The 22,496-nt window shown below is 43.1% G+C and overlaps 2 protein-coding genes across 4 annotated transcripts in view; one reads left to right on the forward strand and one right to left on the reverse strand.

Annotated features, from left to right (window-relative positions):
• SLC30A6 (solute carrier family 30 member 6) overlaps positions 1–16,844 on the forward strand; it is a 33,957-nt gene extending 17,113 nt beyond the window's left edge. Inside the window, exons 9-14 of one of the 2 annotated variants that reach the window (XM_060243962.1) lie at positions 6,381–6,429; positions 8,005–8,124; positions 8,208–8,310; positions 10,069–10,116; positions 15,238–15,306; positions 16,322–16,844. In XM_060243962.1, coding sequence (XP_060099945.1) covers positions 6,381–6,429; positions 8,005–8,124; positions 8,208–8,310; positions 10,069–10,116; positions 15,238–15,306; positions 16,322–16,819 — 887 coding nt within the window. In that variant the 3' untranslated portion in view covers positions 16,820–16,844. The remainder of the gene's footprint in view (positions 1–6,380; positions 6,430–8,004; positions 8,125–8,207; positions 8,311–10,068; positions 10,117–15,237; positions 15,307–16,321) is intronic. The other variant, XM_060243972.1, reaches the window with a different exon arrangement.
• QPCT (glutaminyl-peptide cyclotransferase) overlaps positions 1–22,496 on the reverse strand; it is a 440,295-nt gene that overhangs the window by 387,766 nt on the left and 30,033 nt on the right. The window contains exon 7 of one of the 2 annotated variants that reach the window (XM_060243998.1): positions 20,215–20,387. In XM_060243998.1, the coding sequence (XP_060099981.1) occupies positions 20,245–20,387 (143 nt within the window). In that variant the 3' untranslated portion in view covers positions 20,215–20,244. Of the gene's footprint in view, positions 1–19,915; positions 20,388–22,496 lie in introns of those variants that run through there. The other variant, XM_060243986.1, reaches the window with a different exon arrangement.

The raw sequence follows: 22,496 nt of genomic DNA on the forward strand, positions 1-22,496 counted from the left end.
TGTTCAGTCGCACAGTCAAGTCCGACTCTTTGCGACCCCATGGACAAAGTCACACCAGGCCCTCCTGTCTTCCACCATCCTCCGAAGTCTGCTCAAATTCGTGTTAGTTACATTAGTAACGCTGTCCAGCCATCTCATCTTTTGCCGTCCCCTTCTTCTTTTGCCTTCTGTCTTTCCCAGCATCAGGGCCTACTCCAGTGAGTGCTCCTTTCTCATTTGGTGGCCAAAGTATTTGAGCTTCAGCTTCAGCATCTGACCTTCCAAGGAACAGTCTGGGTTGATTTCCCTTAGGACTGACCGGATCTTCTTGCAGTTCAAGGGACTCTCAAGATTCTTCTCCAGCACCACAGCTCAAAAGCATCTATTCTTCTGCCCTCGGCCTTCCTTATGGTCCAGCTCTCACAGCCATACATTACTACTGGGAATACCATCGCTTTGACTATATAGACTTTTGTTGGCAAGGCAATGTCTCTACTTTTTACTATACTGCCCAGGTTTGCCATATCTGTCCTCCCAAGGAGCAAACGTCTTTTAATTTCATGGCCACAGTCACTATCTGCAGTGATCTTGGATCCCAGAAATGTGAAGTCTGTCACTACTTTCATGTCTTCCCCTTCTATTTGCCATGGTGTGATGGGGCTGGATGCCATGATCTTAGTTTTTTTGATGTTGAGTTTCAAGCCTACTTTTGTGCTCTCCTCTTTCACCCTCAACAAGAGGTTCTTTAGGTCCTCCTCACTTTCTGCCATTAGAGTGGTGTCATCTGCATATCTGAGGTTGTTGATATTTTTCCCGGCAATCTTAATTTCGCCTTGTGCTTCAGGAGCCAACGACACTCCAAACTCCTGAAAAACTAGATATGGGTAGTCACAACGCATAGCCATGAGCTCCCCTACATGGTGTGCCGATGTGATTGCTACCAAAAAAGCAGTCCTCCAGGACAGAAGCTGCAGAGAACATGTTGCCATTGGCTCGAAGGGACGCCAAGTCAACCTGTCCAATTCTAAAGTCAAGTCCCACCACTGTGGAGGTGATCTTGACGGGGGATGCAATCTGAGCAGACCCTTTAGAAACCTCATCGAATGAGGGTGAGCAAAAACTGAATGCCCCTCAACAGGCTCATAGTACGCTGATATCGCTGATAAATAAACTTTAACAGAAAAAAAGGAAAGTCCAGCATCCACCAGAGATAACAAAGTCAAAAATCACCAATAGACCCACCCATTGAGGTGAGACTATAGGGTCAGTCAAAAACTGAAGAAACTTCCCCCACTTCCTGTCATAGGAAGCACGGGTAGACAACTTTCTACTATTTAGAAAGACGTGTTGGACTCTGCTGGAGAACTCACAGGGTCTATGAACCACGCCATCAGTTTCAGGTGAGGCACGTTGTGATGAAACACGTGACCGTCCTGAGCCGACAGAAGGTCCGGTTCCACTGATAAAAAAAACCCACGCTAGTTGAAGCAAGATCAGGAACTAGTTCTGCCGAGGCCACCATGGTGTCACTAGAATGCAGCGTGGCCTTTCTTTTGCTATTTTGTTGACAACTCTTCTCAGCAGTGGCAGAAGCGGAAACAGGTATAGGAACCAATCGTTCCACTGGACCAATGACTCTGGATCCGTGCCCCCCCCCTGGTGCAGAACAGAGGACACTTCCGATTCCTGGCTGTGGCAAACACATCCACCTGAGGCTACCCCCAGAGCTGAAACACAGGTTGAAGGAAGCGCCACTGTATCTCCCACTCGTGTGGAGATGCTGCTCCCCTGCTCAATGAGTCCACCTGCAGATTGAGCACCCCTGGAAGGTGTGCAGCCTTTATGTAGATGTCGTGCTCCAGACACTCCATCCACAGTTCTAGTGCTAGCACACAGAGCCGTCGAGAGACTGTCCCGCTCTGCCTGTTGACATAACAGAAAACTGTAGTATTGTCCGTCAACAGGGCCACCGCCTTCCCTGCCATTATGGGACGGAACAAGCGAAGGGCGAAATGAATTGCCAACAGTTCCAGATAGTTTTTGTGGCAACGAGTCAATTGCGGAGGCCAAGGGCCCCCCACACACAGTCCATGTGAGCACCCCAGCCCCACAAAGACACATCTGTGGTGATGGTCACTGTTGTTATAGGTAGGTGGAAGGGAGCTCCCTGACAGATGTGGTCTCTGGATTTCCACCATTGCAGGGTCTGGAGGGTCAAAGGTGGAATTGTAAACGTCTTCCGAGGTGAGTCCCGTAAAGGCCGAAACTGTCTGAGAAACCACAGTTGAAGACCTCTCATTCTCAATTTTGCAAACAGGAGCACACTTGTAGGCGCCGCCATCAGCCCCAGCATCCGCTGCAGCTGCTGTGCTGTGCCCCATTTCCAACTCTGGAAAAGATTGACAAGATTGATAATGTCCATCGCTCTCTGCTGAGGCAGAAAAGGGTGGTGAAGGTTTGTGTCCAGCAAAGCCCCTATAAACTGAATTGTCTGTGATGGTGTAAGCTGATTCTTTGTCATGTTGACCTGCAGACCTTGGGTGTGAAGAAGACAAAGAGTAGTTGCAATGTGGCTGGATAGACGTTCTTCTGACTCCGCCACAAGGAGCCAGTCGTCGATATATGGAAAGACGATTATACCTTGAAGCCGGAGATGTTCGGCTACAACACTCATCATCTTGGTGAACACCCATGGTGCAGTGCAAAGGCCGAAAGAAAGGGCTGTGTACTGGAAGTGGTTGGAACCTATTGCAAAACAAAGGAAATGCCTGTACGCAGGATGGATGCTGATGTGGAAGTAGGCATCCTTGAGATCCAATGTTGCCATCCAGTCCCCTTGGTTGATGAGGGGAAGGATTGTTTGCAGAGTGGACATTCTGAATTTCTGGTACACAATAAACTTGTTCAGATTTCGAAGGTCCATAATTGGTCTCAGTCCCCTATCCCTTTTGGGAACCAGGAAATAACGAGAGTAGAACCCCCCTGTTCTGGCCTCTACTGGGACCGGTTCTATGGCTTGTTTCTGCAAGAGGTTGCTCACCTCCGCCAGCAGAGGTGGGAAAGTAGGTGTGGTGACAATTACTGACTGAGTCGGAACCTGAATGAAGTCTATCTTGTATCTTTCTGCTATGATGGAAAGAGCCCACCTGTCTGTGGAGATGGACTCCCAAGCCGGAAGGTTTTGACGAAGGAGGATGAGTGATGGAGGGGCGGCAATGCGTGCTACCGAAAAGTCAAAGGCCCTGCTTCTGTGGGCGAGCACCCTTAGATTTGCCAGTGGTTTGGGATGCTGAAGCAAACCTGTTTTTGTTGTTTCCCCTATAGGGAGACCTACTTTCTGGTTGGGAAGATCGAGGTCTCCACGGCTGGTCAGGGGAGAATTTTTGGTAGGGCCTCTTGGGCTAGGATTTATGCCACTGCTTAGACTTGCCAGCCCTAGAGGAGGCCAGGACACCCAGGTTTCTTGAGGTCTTTATACTTTTGTCCATCTATTGGAGAACACTGTTGGTGGTTGAGCTGAAAAGACCTTCACCTTTGAAAGGCAGGTCTTCTACGAAGGCCCTGGTGTCAGGCTGCAGAGCTGTAGATCTTATCCAAGAATGCCGGCATAGGGAGATGGCAGAAGTGATGGTTTTGGCCGATACGACCACCATGTACTTTGCTGCAGCCAGTTGTTGCTTGGCCACAGCAAAGCCCTCCTTTTGCAGCTTCCTAAATGAAGATCTCTTCTCCTCGCTCAGGGAAGACAAAAGGGGTGTGAGCTGCTCCCAAATGGAGTATTGGTAGCGAGCCATGCACGTGGCATAATTGGAGACCTTTACACCCAATCTTCCAGCCGAATAAAATTTTCTTCCCGCATTATCCAATTTCTTGCCCTCTTTGTCAGGTGGGGAAGAGTGGGTCTTGGATGATGAGGAGACCACCACTAAGTTGGGCTTGGGGTGGGCAAACAAAAACTCAGCACCAGCCTCCTGGACCTGATACATATGGTCCAATCTCCGGGAAGAAATAGGCGTAGATGCCGGTTTTGCCCAAGGCTCCTTCACTCCCTGAGGGATAACTTTTGTCACAGGCAGGGCCACAGCCGTCGATGTGTCCCTCTGCATAATATTGAAGACCGTGTCATCAACTACTGGCTGCGGTTGAACCACTGTGGGGGAGAGGGAATGTGCCATCCACTTCACCAGGTCCCCATAAGACTTCAGATCTTCCGATGGAGATTTGGGAAGGTCCTCAGTAATATGTGACTCTGGCGAAGGTTCCATCGCTCTGTCCGGGTCATCGGTACCGACCTCGGAGTCCAATGACGAGGAGTGTCTTCTCACAGAGTGCTCGGAGAGTATCGGAGTCGAAGCTCGCTCAGGTGACCACAGCGATACCGACGATCGCACCTGCACTTCCTCCACCCTCTCTTTGTGTCTCTCAGGAGGGATCGACACTGATGCTTATTGCCTTGAGTGATGCGAAACTCTCGAGAGATGAGAGGCTTCCGACCGCTGATCCCATTCAGGGAAGTCACATGGAGGGTACCACTGGTATGGCGAGTACGGATAACCGTAAGAGCAAGGCCACTGACATTGATCCCACGGCAGAAGTGGCGGGAAACGTCAAACCTTCACAGCTGGTTCCAGCTCTCTCCATCCCATAGTCGGTGCCAGGGTTCCGTTCAGTATCGAAGCCTCGATCTCCGATATCGAACCACTGTTGCTCCGACAACGCGATCCCGACCTCGATGAATGGGTGTGCTGGGTCAGGTCTATCTCCTGCTCCGATCTCGATAGGTGGATTGGCTGTAAATCTCTGCTTCTCGACACCGAAGGACTCCTTGGACGTGGAGACACCAGGATCTTCCGGGGTGGAGCAGCTTGCGTTGATGCCGAAGCATCCGGAGAAGGAGTGCGGGAAAGTCTATTCTTTCACTTCTCCTTCAGCTTCTTCGGGAGGGATGATCAGGTCCCCGAATCATCCCGACATTTCTTGGCCGGAGTAGCCACTGACCCTTCAGAGGGTCGTTTTGTGGGTCGGCCTCACTCAGTCGGCATATCGGTCTGCACCGGTGACGATGGATCGACCGATGTAACCGTCGGGGCCAGGGTGGCTTTTCCCATCAATACCGATGGGCCCGTTGCCATTTTCGGCGGATGAAGAGCTGATTCCACAAGTGCTGCCAATAGCCTTGCCGCCCGGTTTTTGAGGGTTTGCTTAGAGAAACTCAAGCAATGCAGGCACGAATCAACTCGGTGTCCCTCGCCCAGGCACAGTAAGCAGAGGGAGTGACTGTCAGGTGCAATTTTGCTACCACACTTGCGGCACCTTTTTAAAAAACCCCAACGCCTTTCCATAGGCACTGGAACCCACACAGAATTATTTCTGAGGGAATGGGGGGGGGGGAAATAAAGCCCCAAGGGGCAAAGTCCATCAACAACAGTCTTTTTTTTAAACAATAACTATCTATAACTATTTAACTATTACTAAGAAAAACAACAAACGGGCTATATAACAAGACAAAAATCCAAAGGATTACAGAACCGACTGGAGCAATCGCGAGGAGATCCTCTCAGCGCGGTAGTCAGAAAGGAACTGGCGGGATCCTCGCACTGGCTCCGGTGAGCATGCGTACTGGGATGCCTGCGCATGCTCACTGCTGCCGAGCGCAAAAAAAATCCCGGGCTTTTTAGGTACTGATTCAGGGGATCGGCACAGGCACTATATCCCATGAGTGTGAAGCACAGAGACCACGAAGATCACTTTTTAAAAAGTGGGGCGGGGGGGGGGCCTGCGAGCCCTGTACTTTGAAATATTGGGATGTAACCTCAAAGAAAAGGGCATTTCTCCATAAGCAGCCTTGTGGATCTCTGTGAAAACTTGGCTTCAGCCTCTCTATCCCTTTGAAAAGGCCAATAGCATGTAGGGGCAATGGGCAGTGCAAATGCATTTAGGAAAGCATCTGAGGATTCTGCTTTGAGATGGGAAAGGAAGCAATTAGTAGACTTAACTATTTACACAAAAACTGGTTTGCTATGTACATCTGGTAGACCAACTTTGTTTTATTCAACGAACTGCAAGTATAATAAGCAAGGTGCAAAGAATAATATATCTGGTTTGGCACACTGTCTAAATGGGCTGATTTGGTGCAAAGGGACATAAGCACACCTAGAGTATAAGACTGTACTTCCAGTTTACTAGAATGATTATTTTTAATGCACACAGTATGTACTGCGATAATAGCTGACCCCTGAGGAAGTGTCCTTAAAGCTTTATGTGGCAGGGAAAAATTTGAAATAAAATCTGCCTGGAGCCATATAATGTGACTGTCACAAATTTTTAGTGACACCAGGTTGATTATAATCACGGTGTAAAGCATGTGGCCTTAATGATAACCAATATTATATTTTGTGTAGCTGCAAGTACAAGCTGGCTTCAGGAACATGTTGCAGATCTCAGTAGGAGGTAAGACACACACAGGGGGAGGGGGGATCCATAGCCCAGTCCTGGCTAGCTCAAGCTAGCCCAAACTTGTCAGATCTGGGATGTCAAGCAGGGTCAGCTGCCCTGGCTAGTATTTGGAGGGAAACCATCAGGGCTGCTACATGGGGGCAGACAACAGCAAACCATCTCTGAAGTCACTTGCCTTGAAAACCTACGGGGTTGCCATAAGTCAGCTGTCCACAACTGGTGGCCTTTGGGCCATGCCATGCCCAATATTTGCAAAGCTGGAGGTGAAGGAAAAGGTGTTGTACCTTTTAGCTTTGCAGGATTTACCGAAGTCCTGGGGTACCTCTATCCTGTTTCCTTCAACCTCTTCTCCCCCGCCCCCATTGCATGTGACCTTTGCATAAAATTAGTTATTGAAGTGTGGGCAGTATTGAAAAGGTAAGGTGATGCAATTGTGTTGGAATCTGTATGTTGTAGCCTCAGTAATGGCTTGAGAAGCATGTTAGGTACCTAAGCCCCTTGATCTTTGAAAGGACGGGGGGGGTTCGGAGGGGGAGCTCTGTGCACAAAAAATTAAAAGTATTGGGAGCTTATTCCTTCATATGTTAAATTTGCCTAGGTTATTTTGACATTGTAGAGTTAGGGAACAGTTATTGTTCTTTAGACTATATAAGAGAAAACTAAGCCTTTCATTTTTAACTGTTTCATTTTCCACTGTTCAGTGCATTGCCTTATCAGAGTCATTTATATATTATTTGGGAGTTTTGCTCTTTTGCTGCTAGTCTAATCAAGTGAGGCATTATATTCCTGCCTTATTCTAATCATAGCCATTTTTTCCCAGAAGAAAAGTGTGTTTCTTTTGAAGGCTTTCTGCAGGAGAAGCAGCAGAGATTCACTGCTCCTCCTCTTTCAGAAACCTTCAAAAGAAGCATAGTTTGTATTGTGGAGAAATCTTGCAGTTTTGGAGAAAGTTGCAATTTGCCCCATGTCACAGTAATATGAAAATTTTTACCATAGTTTAGTTTAACACATTTGATTACTTTTTTATTTATGCATGAGGTGGGACCTCACATATGTATAAAAAAATTCAATTTTCCAGTAATCATTGGGTTTCTCTCTATCATATCATAGTGTAATATTAATTCATGGAGGCTGCTGACATCCTTAATGATAGTGTCTGGAAAACTGAATATATATATGAGAAAACAAAATACTTCCTACACTTCCATGAAGTAAATAGTTAGAATTGGGATGGCCATCATATCATTTAAAGAACTAAAACATTTTATTAAACTAAAAACAGCCATTTAGAACTGTAAGGAAGCAGTTGTAGTTACTGAAATTTGACAGCTTTGCACTTGATGTAATTTCAGAAGAAGAGAATGAACAAGTTGCCTATGCTATAGTCATTTTTTTATTACAAAGTGTAGTTGTGTTCATTAACAATAATAACTAGGCTGGTCAGTTTGCTGGCTGCAGCGAGATACCAACATAATTGCTACTGTACATATGAATGGGCTGTGCTGTTTTGTACTTGCTGTGTCTCCTATTTAAGGGCAGTTAATACATCTGTTTCTTCCTTTCTTTTAGTTTATGTGGCATCATTCCTGGACTGAGCAGCATCTTTCTTCCACGAATGAATCCATTTGTCTTAATTGACCTTGCAGGGGCTTTAGCTCTTTGTATTACATACATGTTAATTGAAATTAAGTACGTACAGTTACGTTCATCAATAAAATTCCTAGATATTGAAAACCTGGTGTGCCTTCTAATGCTGCATTTCTCTGTTTCAGTAATTATTTTGCTGTTGACACTGCATCTGCAGTAGCCATTGCCTTGATGACATTTGGTACCATGTATCCTATGAGTGTCTACAGTGGAAAGGTATTACTTCAGGTGAGACATTACAATAAGGACTGATATTTCATTTTAGTTAAGCAAGTGTACTATAAGAACAGAATTTATAGTCAAAATGGGCTTTGTGGTATTTCAGTTTCAGTTAGCAGTGATGAGTTTTGATTTTAATTGTATGGCTTTGTTTAAGAAATCGCCCTCATTTTAGGAAATGTTCAAAAATTATTGCTATACAAAGGAGCTCAGATATGAGGACAGCAAATGCTGCCCTGTGAACCACTTGCTAATGATTTCCTACTTAAGAGTCAAACTCTTTAAGTGCTGCTTTGTTCATTAGGAGGAGCTGTGTAATAAAGATGCTTAAACTGGGAGACAGTTTAGCATACTGAGTCCAGTGACCCATGGGTAGAATTGTTAGTATAGCTATAAGCAGTCTGACTTTTATAGGCTAGTCGTCCGCTAGTTTTAACCCTTCTCTCCCAATTCCACTTACCAAATTTCATATATATATGAACCTTTCTGAGAGTTCCACCTCCTTGTCCACTGAATAGTATTGCAGCTGCATAACAATCCCTGGATGAGCTTCACCACCTGTTTTTCTACAAAATGACCGCTCTGTCTGTGTGTGTGTGTGTGTGTGTGTATGCTTTTGTGTAGATATGCAAACATTCTTTTTTTCCATCTAACCTACCTTTATTATTCCCCTTTCTTCAGTTTTCTTTCTTTCCCTCCTCCTAACAGCTTTCCTTGGGTAAAGTCTGGCAGTGAATAGAATTTACAGAGCTGGCTTCATTAAGAATTGGAAATATTGATAATGTAGCCACATTGACTCTCTCAAATCTGGGTTGTGATTATTGGTGGGATAAAAGGTCTTCCAAGACCTAGAATAAATATAGTTTCTAACTACTCTTCAGTCAGAAGACTACTACTTGTATAGAATGATCATTGAAGAAACTGATCACTCTTCACACAGTTGAAGAACAAGATGATATTGGATTTATATCCCGCCATCCACTCTGAATCTCAGAGTATCAGAGCGGCTCACAATCTCCTTTACCTTCCTCCCCCACAACAAACACCCTGTGAGGTAGGTGGGGCTGAGAGATATCTCACAGAAGCTGCCCTTTCAAGGACAACTGTGCAAGAGCTATGGCTGGCTCAAGGCCATTCCAGCAGCTGAAAGTGGAGGAGTGGGGAATCAAAGCTGGTTCTCCCAGTTAAGAGTTCACACATTTAACCACTATGCCAAACTTGTGTGGTTTAGTAGTTAAAATTGTCAGAGACTTTAGGTTTCAAATTATGAAAAATATCCTGAAATTGCTCTTTGAAGGAGAAACCACTGATCTATTTGATCATCTACACTGTTACTGTGGTGTTAATCAATGTTCCATCTAAGCTGCAGAATCTTATGAGCAAAAATTCTACTTTGTGAGCCACTGGCATGAAAATTGTGAGCTCTGGCATTAAAGTTGTGAGCTACTGCATAAATTAGTGTGCTCTGGGGTCATTCTTCCTGAGCTAAGGCAAAAATGTGTGAGCTGGAGGCTAAAAATCTGTGAGCTAGCTCACACTAACTCAGCTTAGAGGGAACATTAGTGTTAATACTAATGTTTCAAGTTAGTCAGCAGATGAAAATGAACATTTGAAGTAGAATACAGGATACAGGACTGCTGGCATTTTATGATTTTGCTTGGAAGTCCTGTCACAAGTTTAATACTGTGTTATAATTCCTTTTCTCAGCACTTACTAGATCCTGTGGCAGGACCATAACTTTTAAAAATTATGGTTTTGTTTTTCCAGACAACACCACCTCATGTGATTGGACAGCTAGATAAACTTTTAAGAGAGGTAAGTTAGTATAAAAATATTACACTTATACACAGTGGACAGGGCAGTTGTCTCTTCTGGAAGCAGCCTCTCTAACCTGATGGGATGCTGTTCAGTGGACTTCCTGACACAGAGAGCTTTTCATTAGATACTGTTACCTGTTACTAGAAGGGGGAGAGCGAAAACTGCCCACTGAATTTTGGACCCTGCCTTATGAAGAAGTGAGCAGAAGGATTAAACGGTTATAACGGAAACCGGGTACTCTTTCACATCTTCCAGATGCAAATTTAACTGCTTTAGTTTTCCATGGAATACACTGTTTTTAGTTTCAGCTAGGTAAAATTGGAGTTTTATCTAATGGAATGTAACTACCCATAATCCAACCCCATTATGCTCTTTTTTTTTTTAACTTCAGAAGGGTAGTGAATCTAAATTACCTCCAAGTTTTGGATCTGAACAACTAGGGCACATCTGTTCCTTTTTAGTTGGCATCATAACATCTGAAGCTATACTCTGCCTTTAGTTTTTATTTCTCCAGGTTGATGAGGGTAGGTGAGCAACAGCAAGGGGAGAATGTGATATGTACTTGACAGGCATACTATACAACTAGATTCTTTACCTTGAGCTCATACTAGCAGCATTGTCCGTGATTGCTTCCACTTCCACTGAGGGACCTCTACTTTCGCTTACATAATACCAGAATCTTTCAGTGAACTGAAAAGCACCTTTATTTATTATTTAATTTATTTATTTTAACTTATATCCCATCCTACCCAACAAATGGGCTCAGGGCGGCTGATGACATAGTAAAATCACAATAAAACTAATAAAATCCAACAGTCAAACAATTTAAAATAAGATGGCACTAAAATACTAATAACCCAAATTCCTCTCAGTATTTTACAGTAGTTTGAATCATAATAATTTTTGTCAGATGGTGGTTGTACCCTGTTGTACAGCAGTGCCCCATAAGTAGTGAGCAACACCTGGGTACTGAACTAGGAACCAGAAAGCAGGGGAGGCAGAGATGATTCAACGCCTGCTACCTCACCCAAAGGCATAGCAGAACAGCTCCATCTTACAGGCCCTGTGGAACTGTAATAGCTCTTGCAGAACCTATTCTTGAGTAAGAGAATGTTCCACCAGGTCAGGGCCAAAAAAGCCTGACCCTGGTTGAGGCTAGGCTGATGACTTTTAGACCAGGGATTATGGAGCACAAGGCTCTCCGGGGCACATAGGGGGAGGGAGAGGCAGTCCCATAGATATGCTGGTACCAGGCTGTGTAGGGCTTTACAGGTCAGCACCAGGATCTTGAACTAGATTTGGTACTCTGTTGACAGCCAGTGCAGTTGGTGGAGCACTGGCCGAATGTGCGCCCGCATACGCATCACTGTCTGCAGGCATGCATTATGCACTAGCTGCAGTTTCCAGATCAGGTTCAAGAGTAGCCCTTCATAAAGTGAATTACAGTAATCCATCCTGGAAGCAACTATTGCATGGATCACTGTAGCTAAGTCCTGGGAGGTGAGATAGGAAACCAGCTCCCTGTTAGATGGAGATGGTAAAAAGCTGCTTTTTGCTAGCAGAACATCTGATCTGGAAACTGCCACAGTTCTGCAGGGCCTGTAAGACCGAACTTTTCAAACTCGCCTTTAATGATTAGGGGGAGGTGGCTATTACCTTCAGCATCGACAATCTCACTGAATTAATCTAATGGAAATCAGAAGCTTGCCATCTTGGATTTTTAATATGTATGGAAATGTTTTATATATCTAATTTTAATATGTTTGTAAATTGCTAATGTTTTTAAACTGTTGTTAGCCGCCCTGAGCCTTTCGGGGGAAGGTGAGATATAAATCTGATAAATAAAATAAATAAATAAAATAAATAAAATAAATATGCTCCACAGCAGATCTAAGTCAGTATTTCCACCAGCCCTTTGAATAACTGGCTTAGAGAAGAATCATATTCAGTATAAGCAAGGATGCTCCCTGCCTGAAGGTAGGCGTGAGGAAATACTTTGCTTTCACTGATGGTAGTCAGTATTTCTGTATTCTTGGTGCTTGGGGAGGGGCCACAGTGGGAGGGCTTCTAGCTTCACTGGTGGACCTCCTGATGGCACTTGGTTTTTTTGGCCACTGTGACACAGTGTTGGACTGGATGGGCCATTGGCCTGATCCAACATGGCTTCTCTTATGTTCTTAACAGGCCCCGTGCCCAGTTTTCTTCCCGCTGACACAAATTCTTTCTTCCTTGGCACGGCCGCTGGCTGGACAGCTGCACTCCAGCCCTTAATTACCCCCCTCCAACAAGCACTGCTGTGGCCGAGGGGCTACCGGCCCTGCACCTAATTCTCTCCCAGCTGCCCCGATCCAAGTATGACAGGGGGACAAAGAGATGAGTTCCCCTGGAGAAACAACGCAGCCCGGCCAGAAGGGTTTCAGAGAAAGACCAGCAGAGTCACATGGAGCCTCTGATCACACAAGACAGCCTCCAGTTCAGGCAGGACATGACAGGGGAAGCAGCTGGAAAGAGCTGTGGAGAGCACAATCAAGCCTGACCTGGGGGGGGGGGAGCGTAGGTGGGTGCATTCTACCTGCAGGCTGGATTGAGGGCCTCAGCAGGCTAGTTCTGTCCCACAGGCTGTATGTTTGACACACCTGCTCTAGGGGGTTCTGGCACACAAAATTTTAGCTAGCAGCACAGGAATTTTTAGTTCAGCCTACTAGAAGGCACTTTTCCTCCCCATTGGAAACAATGGAGGATGGGAGCACCTCCTTCTCGGACCCATAGAATTGGACCCTCTGGTCCGCTCTTTTTGAAACTTAAGACAGGGGTTTGAAGAGAGGGACCAGCAGCTATGCTGCAAATTTGGTGCCTATACCCAAAAACCAGCTCTCCCCCCCAGCCCCAGATACCCTGGACCAACTATTGACTATAACGATCCCCATAGGCTATAATAAGCCAGAAAACAAATCAATTTTTTTGCACACCCCTGTTATGCTTTTCAGTATGATTTGCAAGCTGCCTTAAGTCACAGGGGAAAATGGAATATAAATATTTGAATAAGTAAGTAGTTTGGGCAAGTTGATAACATTTAAGAGTCAGTTTGGAGAGCCGGTTTGGTGTAGTGGTTAAGTGTGCGGACTCTTATCTGGGAGAACCGGGTTTGATTCCCCACTCCTCCACTTGCACCTGCTGGAATGGCCTTGGGTCAGCCATAGGTTGGCAGAGGTTGTCCTTGAAAGGGCAGCTGCTGTGAGAGCCCTCTCCAGCCCCACCCACCTCACAGGGTGACTGTTGTGGGGGAGGGAGGTAAAGGAGAGTGTGAGCCGCTCTGAGACTCTTCGGAGTGGAGGGCGGGATATAAATCCAATATCTTCTTCTTCTTCTTTGGTGTAATGGTTAACTGTCCAGACTCTTATCTGGGAGAACCAGGTTTGATTCCCCATATGCACCTGCTGATGTGACCTTGAGTCAGTCACAAATTCTCACAGAGCTGTTCCTTTCAAGAGCAGCTTCTGTCAGAGCTACTTCCAGGATGTCTGTTGTGGGGAGGGGAAGGAGATTGTAAGCCGCTCTGAGACTCCTTTGGGTAGTGAAGGGCAGGGTATAAATCCAGTCTCCTCCTCCTTTGCAACTTCCTGTTTGTTAGGCAGGGTTGAGACAGTTATTGTTCCTCCTCAGTTATACTTGATCTGTAATGCTGGTTGTCACATTTCACTAAAAAAAAAACTAGACTACACGAGTCCTTCCCAAGCGCTGATATGTTTTCTAGGGCTCAATGCAGAGTTGACAGTCCAAGGCCAGGTCTACCAATATAGTGGCAAGGGGAGGGTAGACCTGTTTTCTGGAAGCCTGGTCTACCCCCATAGATGACATTTTCTGTAATAAAATCTGACTTGATTCTGTTTTCTCTTATAATGTTTAAATTATTCTTAAAATATAGTTTAAAAGAATTCCTTCTGACATTTTTACAAGGTTATAGAAATAATCTAAAACTAATTTGCACAATAGTCAAATGTAGACTTGCTCGCAAGTTTAATGCTACTAGCTTTTATGCTCACAAGGTAGATTTTTTACTCACAACACTGGAGCTTAGAGGGAACATTGTCAGTGATCCGTCTAGTCCAGCATCCTGTCTCACACTGTGACAATCAGTTCCTCTGGAGAGCCAACAGCAGAGCATAGAGGCTGAAACCTCCTGATGTTGCCTCCTGGCACTGGGATTCAGAGGATTAGTGCCTCTAATGTGAAGGTTCCCCTCAGTCTCCATGGCTAGTAGCCATTGGTAGACCTATTCTTCATGAATCTATCTAATCCCCCTTTAAAGCTATTATTATGCCTTTGTTTGCTTATTCAACATGGGAGAATTTTATAATGGCTTGTGAATAGGGATCCTTTCTGTTCTGTCTGCAATTTGGCAGGGGAAATCCTTTGATTGGGGGCCACATTCCTTGCGAATTCCATCCCAGCTGTTTGGGAGACAAAAATATTAGTCATAAGAATTCTGTACTGAAACTAAGCTCATGCCATTATATTAAAGAACCTGAATAAAATGTCTATCCATCACAAGTATGCAGCTTTAGTATGATAATTTTATAACTTTTCAGCTCTTCTAGTATATTTTTCCATCATTGGTATTTTGTAGAATACATGATATGCAACTCTTGTGGTGGTACTCAAATAAGTGATTAAGCATTTTACTTATTAAGTATATAGTGTTGTTACAAAAATCTTATGCTTTCCTAAAGCAGTAATTAATATAGGAATGAATAGATTTGCATCATGATTTGTGAGCATTTGCTTGAGTGTCCTATTGAATTCAGTAAGGCTTGTTTCCAGGTTACTTAGAGAAGCAGCCTTTTTATAAATATGCCATTATAAAAAACAACATCTAAGGTTTTAAAAAAGAAGCTAACTCAGACACTCTGTTCTGAGAAGTTGTCTAGTGCAAGCCCTGCTGATAAACAGCTGTTGGGAGAACATGCAGTTCATTCAATTAGCCTTGTGCTGGAGAGCCTTTGTATCATTGCATACCACACGTCTAATACACTAAGTTTTTCCAAAAAGTGAGAGGTGGTGGATTGTGTTCTGGATTGTTTCTTAACAATACTATGTACCATTTATGTATTGATCTAGGTGTCTACTTTAGATGGTGTCTTAGAGGTTCGAAATGAACATTTCTGGACATTGGGCTTTGGTACTCTGGTATGTATTTTTATTTTTTAAATAACTTTTCCAGAACTCAGAGCAGCTTACAGCAATAGAAAGGAAAACAGACAAAGTAAAATCCTATTTTCAGAGCAAATGGTCACAAATATAAAGGTCAACAAAATTGGCTTATAATGTAGATCCAAATAAACAATCCACAGTAGAAATGTATTGTGCTTAATATATAAATAGCCTCCAAGCAACACTCCAAACAGATTAAATTCAACAAATTAAACAACTTGGATAAAAGCGCCTGTGAATCATGTGACCTTGTATGCTTTTGGAAAGGCTGGAGCCACCCTTGCATTCTATGGGAGCTTGTTAGGAAGGGCAGAGTAATAATGGAAAAAATATATTGAGTTACCAGTTGCCATGAGGAGAAACTGCTGTGCTGAAAAGTGATGAGGCATGGTTTCATACAAGAGGGACAGATCTTCAGGCATGCAGGTCACAAATTGTAAAGGGTTTTGAAGGTAAGAACGGACACTTTGAGTTGAATCTGAAGCATACTTGTTGCCAATAATAGTCGTTTTAATGTTGGCATCCTATGCACATGGTGACTGCTTTTTCTTGACAAGCTGCTGCATTCTGAAACTGGTTGAATTGTCTTCCAAGGACAGCCTCATATGGGGCACATTACAGTAATCTAGTCTCAAAGTTAGAGCAGTTCTTATCAACATGGTTAGATGAGACAAATCCAGAAGGGTTGAATCAAGATGAAAGAAGGTACTACTAGCAATTGCTACAACCTCATTCTCCATTTCTTCACAAGATCTGGTAGAGACAGTTGGACTGCCTTTACAATTGGCAGAACAATCTAATCAAGTACAATTTTCCCAAGCAACAGTCACCTCTTTTGCATGTTATTTTAAACAGTAGCTTCACCAAATCTGAATAGTTTCTCTTAGGTAGGCAGAACTTGTATCAGGAATTTTAAGAAAAAAGTGCTGATAAATCATTTAAGTTTATATAATCTTCTTGTAACTAAGTTCATTGTTAATTTGCTTTGTAGGCTGGATCAGTACATGTGAGAATTCGAAGAGATGCCAATGAACAAATGGTACTCGCTCATGTGACTAATCGGTTATACACTCTAGTGTCTACTTTAACTGTTCAGATTTTCAAAGATGACTGGATCAGACCTACCTTGGCTTCTGGACCTATTGCCAACAATATGCTGAACCTTTCAGACCATCACATCATTCCAATGCCAGCTTTAAAGACTGCAGAAAACTCTAATCCTGCTACATCTACTCCAGCGAAACCAAGTAGCCCGCCTCCAGAATTTTCTTTTAACACACCAGGCAAAAATATGAACCCAGTCATTCTCCTGAACACTCAGACCCGACCTTATGGTGTAGGCTTCAGCCGTGGAACTGTACCTTACAGCAGTGCATTCACTCAAGGATTTGGAATGCCAGGGATAGGAACAACCCAGGGATATAGGACTGGCTTTGTAAATCCCCCCCACAGATATGGAACTGGTACTCGAGATCAATCCAGACCCTAATAAACTTTCCCCATATTTATTGTGAGAATTTTTTCACTTATTTTATTGCTCACCTTTTACAAGACCATTCAGATTTTCTAGGTAACTGGCATCAAGTATTCCCAACAATCATGAAAATCTATGTTCGTGTTTTCTTTTAATCTTAAAACAGTTACTGCTCTCAAAAACTGACATACCCTGAACTTTTTAAAATAAAGAGCTGAATTATAATTTCCCCCCTAAATGGTTACAGCGTAACATACCAGAAAAGAATAAATATTTAAAAAAACGGTTTCTGTATCCTCTTCTTAATTTGATAATTAGGGAGTGTTATCTGGGACATAACATTCTTCATAACTTTCTTAGAACTTCAGAGCCTCTGATGAAATCATATGAACTTTTTAATGCAATCACATGGACTTTTTAAAGTCACATTTTCCTTAACTGGAAAAACATTTCCTATTTTAAAAACCTAAACCTGCTTGGATAAACACTCCAGTTTTGACATGAAGAGACTGTTTTAATATTACTGTGAGGTTTACAATACTTCTGTTGGTTCTTTTATGGTTGTTACTATTGCAGATGTATTTTTATGTCCATCTTTGTTGGATGATTTGTTTTTATGTCCATCTTTGTTGGATGATTTGCAGGAAAATAAAGTGTTAAACTTGGACAAAACCTGGATAAATCTTGGAAGAGTTTAGAAGAGGTTTTGGTTAACCTACTGGAGTTCAGATGGTTGGAAACACTGCTTTTCAAAGTAGTCTATAATTGTTTTTGAATAGTAATGATCTCTTGGTAATAAGGAAGAGGCTCGTACAGAATGTCTAGCTTATGTCTGAAGTAAGAATGTATCCCATTTAGTTTTTAATTTTTTCTGCTAATGAAGTACTGCTTAAATGTTTGTGATGTTTTAATAACATAAGAGAAGCCATGTTGGATCAGACCAATGGCCCATCCAGTCCAACACTCTGTGTCACAGTGGCCAAATATATATATATATATACACACACACACACTGTGGCTAATAGCCACTGATGGACCTCTGCTCCATATTTTTATCTAACCCCCTCTTGAAGCTGCCTATGCTTGTAGCCGCCACCACCTCCTGTGGCAGCGAATTCCACATGTTAACCACCCTTTGGGTGAAGAAGTATTTCCTTCTATCTGTTTTAACCGAACTGCTCAGCAATTTCATTTAATGCCCATGAGTTCTTGTATTGTGAGAAAGGGAGAAAAGGACTTCTTTCTCTCCTTTCTCCATCCCGTGCATGATTTTGTAAACCTCTATCATGTCACCCCACAATCGACGTTTCTCCAAGCTAAAGAGCCCCAAGCGTTTTAACCTTTCTTCATAGGGTAAGTGTTCCAACCCTTTAATCATTCTAGTAGCCCTTTTCTGGACTTTTCCCAATGCTATAGTATCCTTTTTGAGGTGCGGCGACCAGAATTGTACACAGTATTCCAAATGAGACCGCACCATCGATTTATACAGGGGCATTATGATACTGGCTGATTTGTTTTCATTTCCCTTCTAATAATTCCCAGCATGGCATTGGCCTTTTTTTATTGCAATCGCACACTGTCTTGACATTTTCAGTGAGTTATCTACCACGACCCCAGGATCTCTCTCTTGGTCAGTCTCTGCCAGTTCACACCCCATCAACTTGTATTTGTAGCTGGGATTCTTGGCCCCAATGTGCATTACTTTGCACTTGGCCACATTGAACCTCATCTGCCACGTTGATGCCCACTCACCCAGCCTCAACAGATCCCTTTAGAGCGCCTCACAATCCTCTCTGGTTCTCACCACCCTGAACAATTTAGTGTCATCTGTAAACTTGGCCACTTCACTGCTCACTCCCAACTCCAAATCATTTATGAACAGGTTAAAGAGCATGGGACCCAGTACTGAGCCCTGCGGCACCCCACTGCTTATCGTCCTCTATTGCGAAGACTGCCCATTTATACTCACTCTTTGCTTCCTAATTAGCCAGTTTTTGATCCACAAGAGGACCTGTCCTTTTACTCCCGAGCTCTCGAGCTTACTAAGGAGTCTTTGATGAAGAACTTTATCAAAAGCTTTCTGGAAGTCAAGGTAAACAACATCTATTGGGTCTCCTTTCTCCACATGTTTGTTCACCCTCTCAAAGAACTGTAACAGGTTAGTGAGGCAAGATCTTCCCTTACAGAACCCATGCTGAATCTTCCTCAATAACTTGTGTTCATCAATGTGCCTACTCATTCTGTCCTTGATAATGGTTTCTACCAACTTTCCCGGTATTGAAGTCAGACTGACTGGCCTGTAATTTCCCGGATCTCCTCTGGAACCCTTTTTAAAGATGGGGGTGACATTTGCTACCTTCCAGTCCTCAGGAACGGAGGCAGATTTCAATGAAAGATTACATATTTTTGTCAGAAGATCCACAAGTTTAACTTTGAATTCTTTCAGAACTCTTGGATGTATGCCATCCAGACCTGGTGACTTATTAGTTTTTAATTCGTCCATCAGTTGTAGGACCTCCTCTCTTGTCACCTCAATTTGATTCAGGTCTTTCAACACCCCTTCCGAAATAAGTGGTTCTGGAGCAGGCAAACACTTCTCATCTTTCACAGTGAAGACAGAGGCAAAAAATGCATTCAGCTTCTCAGCCATTTCCCTTTTCTCCTTCAGTAATCCTTTGACCCCTGATAAATTATCTTTTAGCTATTCATGGCATCATGTACTAACTTCAACTATGTCATAATTTAATGTGTGTCATTTTTCAAATGTGCACAGTTGTAATCCAAGCTCAGAGTTCCTGGTTAATAGAACCCTGTGCAAAGTGTGGGTCTTGGGAACTAAGGCTTTGCTTCAGAATGATCTGCGGGATGTGAGTGGTATAAACTCCAACGGTAGAGTAGGCCCTGAGATTCACTAGGGTAGGAGCTTTTTGCAGGAAATAATCCACAAGAACATGATGTGCTGTTGCAGTAGCTATGCATGTGAGGGCCTAGTGCACTCTCATACCAGTGTCCTAAGATTTCTCCCCTCTGAAATTTTTTAAAAACAGTGTATTTGTAGCTCTTTGTAACAGCGCTCTACTCAAATTGTTTTAAAATAAACAGGTGTAGTGGTTATTTCTCTTCTTACAATGAGAAATGGGGCCAATTTTTATTTTTTGTTTGCTTTTGCTGCAACAGAATTTTGTATTAAAGTGAGTTTCTTTTCAATTTGGTTGACATAATTAACTTTGGGCTCTATCAGTACATTTCTATGGAAGAGATTATTAAAAGCTTTCTACATCAATATTGAATTATCAAGAATAGTCTGTTCCAGTTGTCATCTAGACTAGAGCAAGGAGAATATTTTATTCCTAAATAAACTGGACACCTGTTCTTGGGAATAACAAATACGGTCTGGGGTAGTATTTAAGAGCAGCCATTTGGTGGCACCAAGAATGTTGTCAAGACAGATACTCCAGCACAAAGACCTGTAGAATTTTGTTGAGGTTGTCAATGGTCAGCTTGTCGAGATTTTCTTCATTGTCTGCCATGGTGTGCCACACTTTAGGAAAAGGATCTGATATCAAGTGAAGGATTGGAACCCCTGATAGAAATAGAAGACAAAGAATGAGACAGTAAGATTTAAGCTCTTGTTGAAGCTACTGTAAGTGTAGCCTGTGTGTGTATACTGTGTACAAACTACACAGTATATATAAACTACACTTGGCTTTAGTTAGATGTTTTCCTTTCAGTAAATTTTCACCCAGATGTTTTCCTTTCAGTAAATTTTCACCCAGTAAATTATCTGTCCCAAGGTCCACTGCTATTAAAAATGGACAGTCACATAAAAAAGGAAAACTAGTTTCCAGTATTTAAACATATGGGATACCATTTAAACCATGTGTCATTCTGCCACATTAAATGGGACTGAGAATTCCATGCTCCATTCCTGCCTAAAGTGTATTGGCAAAGGGAGTTATATCCGAACATAGGAAACAGCTTCTTTAATGTACTCTGGTCCTAGCAAGATGTCTCTGAAAACAGCAATCAACCAATTAAATAGTCAATCATCTGCCTAATTCCAATCAGATGCTGAAATCAAAATGTGTTTATTTGAAAGGATTAAGTACCTTTATAGGAAACTGAAAGCATAAAGTTTCATAAGATCATAAGAACATGAGAAGCCATGTTGGATCAGGCCAATGGCCCATCCAGTCCAACATTCTGTGTCACACAGTGGCCAAAAAACCCAAGTGCCATCAGGAGGTCCATCAGTGGGGCCAGGACACTAGAAGCGCTTCCATTGTACCCCCAAGCACCAAGAATACAGAGCATCACTGCCCCAGACAGAGAGTTCCAACAGTAAGCTGTGGCTAATAGCCACTGATGGACCTCTGCTCCATATGTTTATCTAATCCCCTCTTGAAGCTGTCTATGCTTGTAGCCACCATCACCTCCTGTGGCAGTGAATTCCATGTGTTAATAACCCTTTGGGTGAAGAGGTACTTCTTTTTATCAATTCTAATCCAACTGCTCAGCAATTTCATTGAAAGTCCATGAGTTCTCGTATTGTGAGAAAGGAAGATAAGTACTTCTTTCTCTACTTACTCTATCCCATACATAATCTTGTAAACCTCTATCATGTTACCCCTCAGTTGATGTTTCTCAATATTATAATTAAATAAACAAAAGGTCATATGATAATAGGGTTGCCAGGTTTGGGTTGGAAAATACCTGGAGACGTTGGGAGTGGACCTGGGAGAGAGCGGGTTTTGGGTAGGGTAGGGGTCTCAGCATCTTGCAATGCCATAGAGTCCACCCTTCAAAGCAGCCATTTGCTCCAGGGGAGCTGATCTCTGCCAGCTGGAGACCAGTTGCAAAAGCAGGAGATCTCCAGGTCCCACCTGGAGGCTGGCAACCTTTAAAACTTCAATGGACCAGAGCCTATGTCCTAAAAATATATGAAGTTATCACCTCAGTGCATGCAGCTTGAATTGAGAGTGAATAACTTTTTCACAAAGTGAGGTTAAAAGGTAAAATGATGCAAATTATGATTGTGGTTGTGTTGCCATTTTGTACAAATGAATGTAGAATCCAACTGAATGAATAAGTTCCATTCTGTGGGTGTGAGCTGTTTCCAGCTAGCTACTGCAGAGGAGGAGCAAGATAACAAGATCAATAGTGTATGTAAACAAACACTGAAGGAACATCCTTTACTCTCTGCAGTAAGCTAGGAATTCAGGATTTAGTGAGATTGAAGTCCACAGAAGCTTATGCCTCAACACACTTGCTGGAATACCAAGTGCCACAATGATACAGTCAATATATCAATGGCTGATTTTTGGTACAATAGGTGAATCTAACTACCTCTCTGGAATTTCTCAAGAGATATTACAGGATTAGAACGAATGTCATTTTTAACAGCCTCTGAAAAATATGCAAGTGGTCCCTTACCTTGCAGTTCTGGGGACAGAAATGTTCCCCCTGTGATTAATCTGCTAAAGGCGTTCGTTTAATTACAGTCATGCTACCAAATGTTACAAATTTGTATAGAAATGAAATTATATATCCAAGGGTGGCTCTACTTTCCCTCCTGGCTTGCTTTGCCTTCTGTTCCTTGAGCACAGGGGTGGTCAAACTTGCTTTAATGTAAGAGCCACATAGAATAAACATCAGATGTTTGAGAGCAGCAGGAAGGAGGGAAGGAAGGAAA

The sequence above is a fragment of the Heteronotia binoei genome, chromosome 1 (genome assembly GCF_032191835.1).
Source record: "Heteronotia binoei isolate CCM8104 ecotype False Entrance Well chromosome 1, APGP_CSIRO_Hbin_v1, whole genome shotgun sequence".
NCBI lineage: Eukaryota > Metazoa > Chordata > Lepidosauria > Squamata > Gekkonidae > Heteronotia > Heteronotia binoei.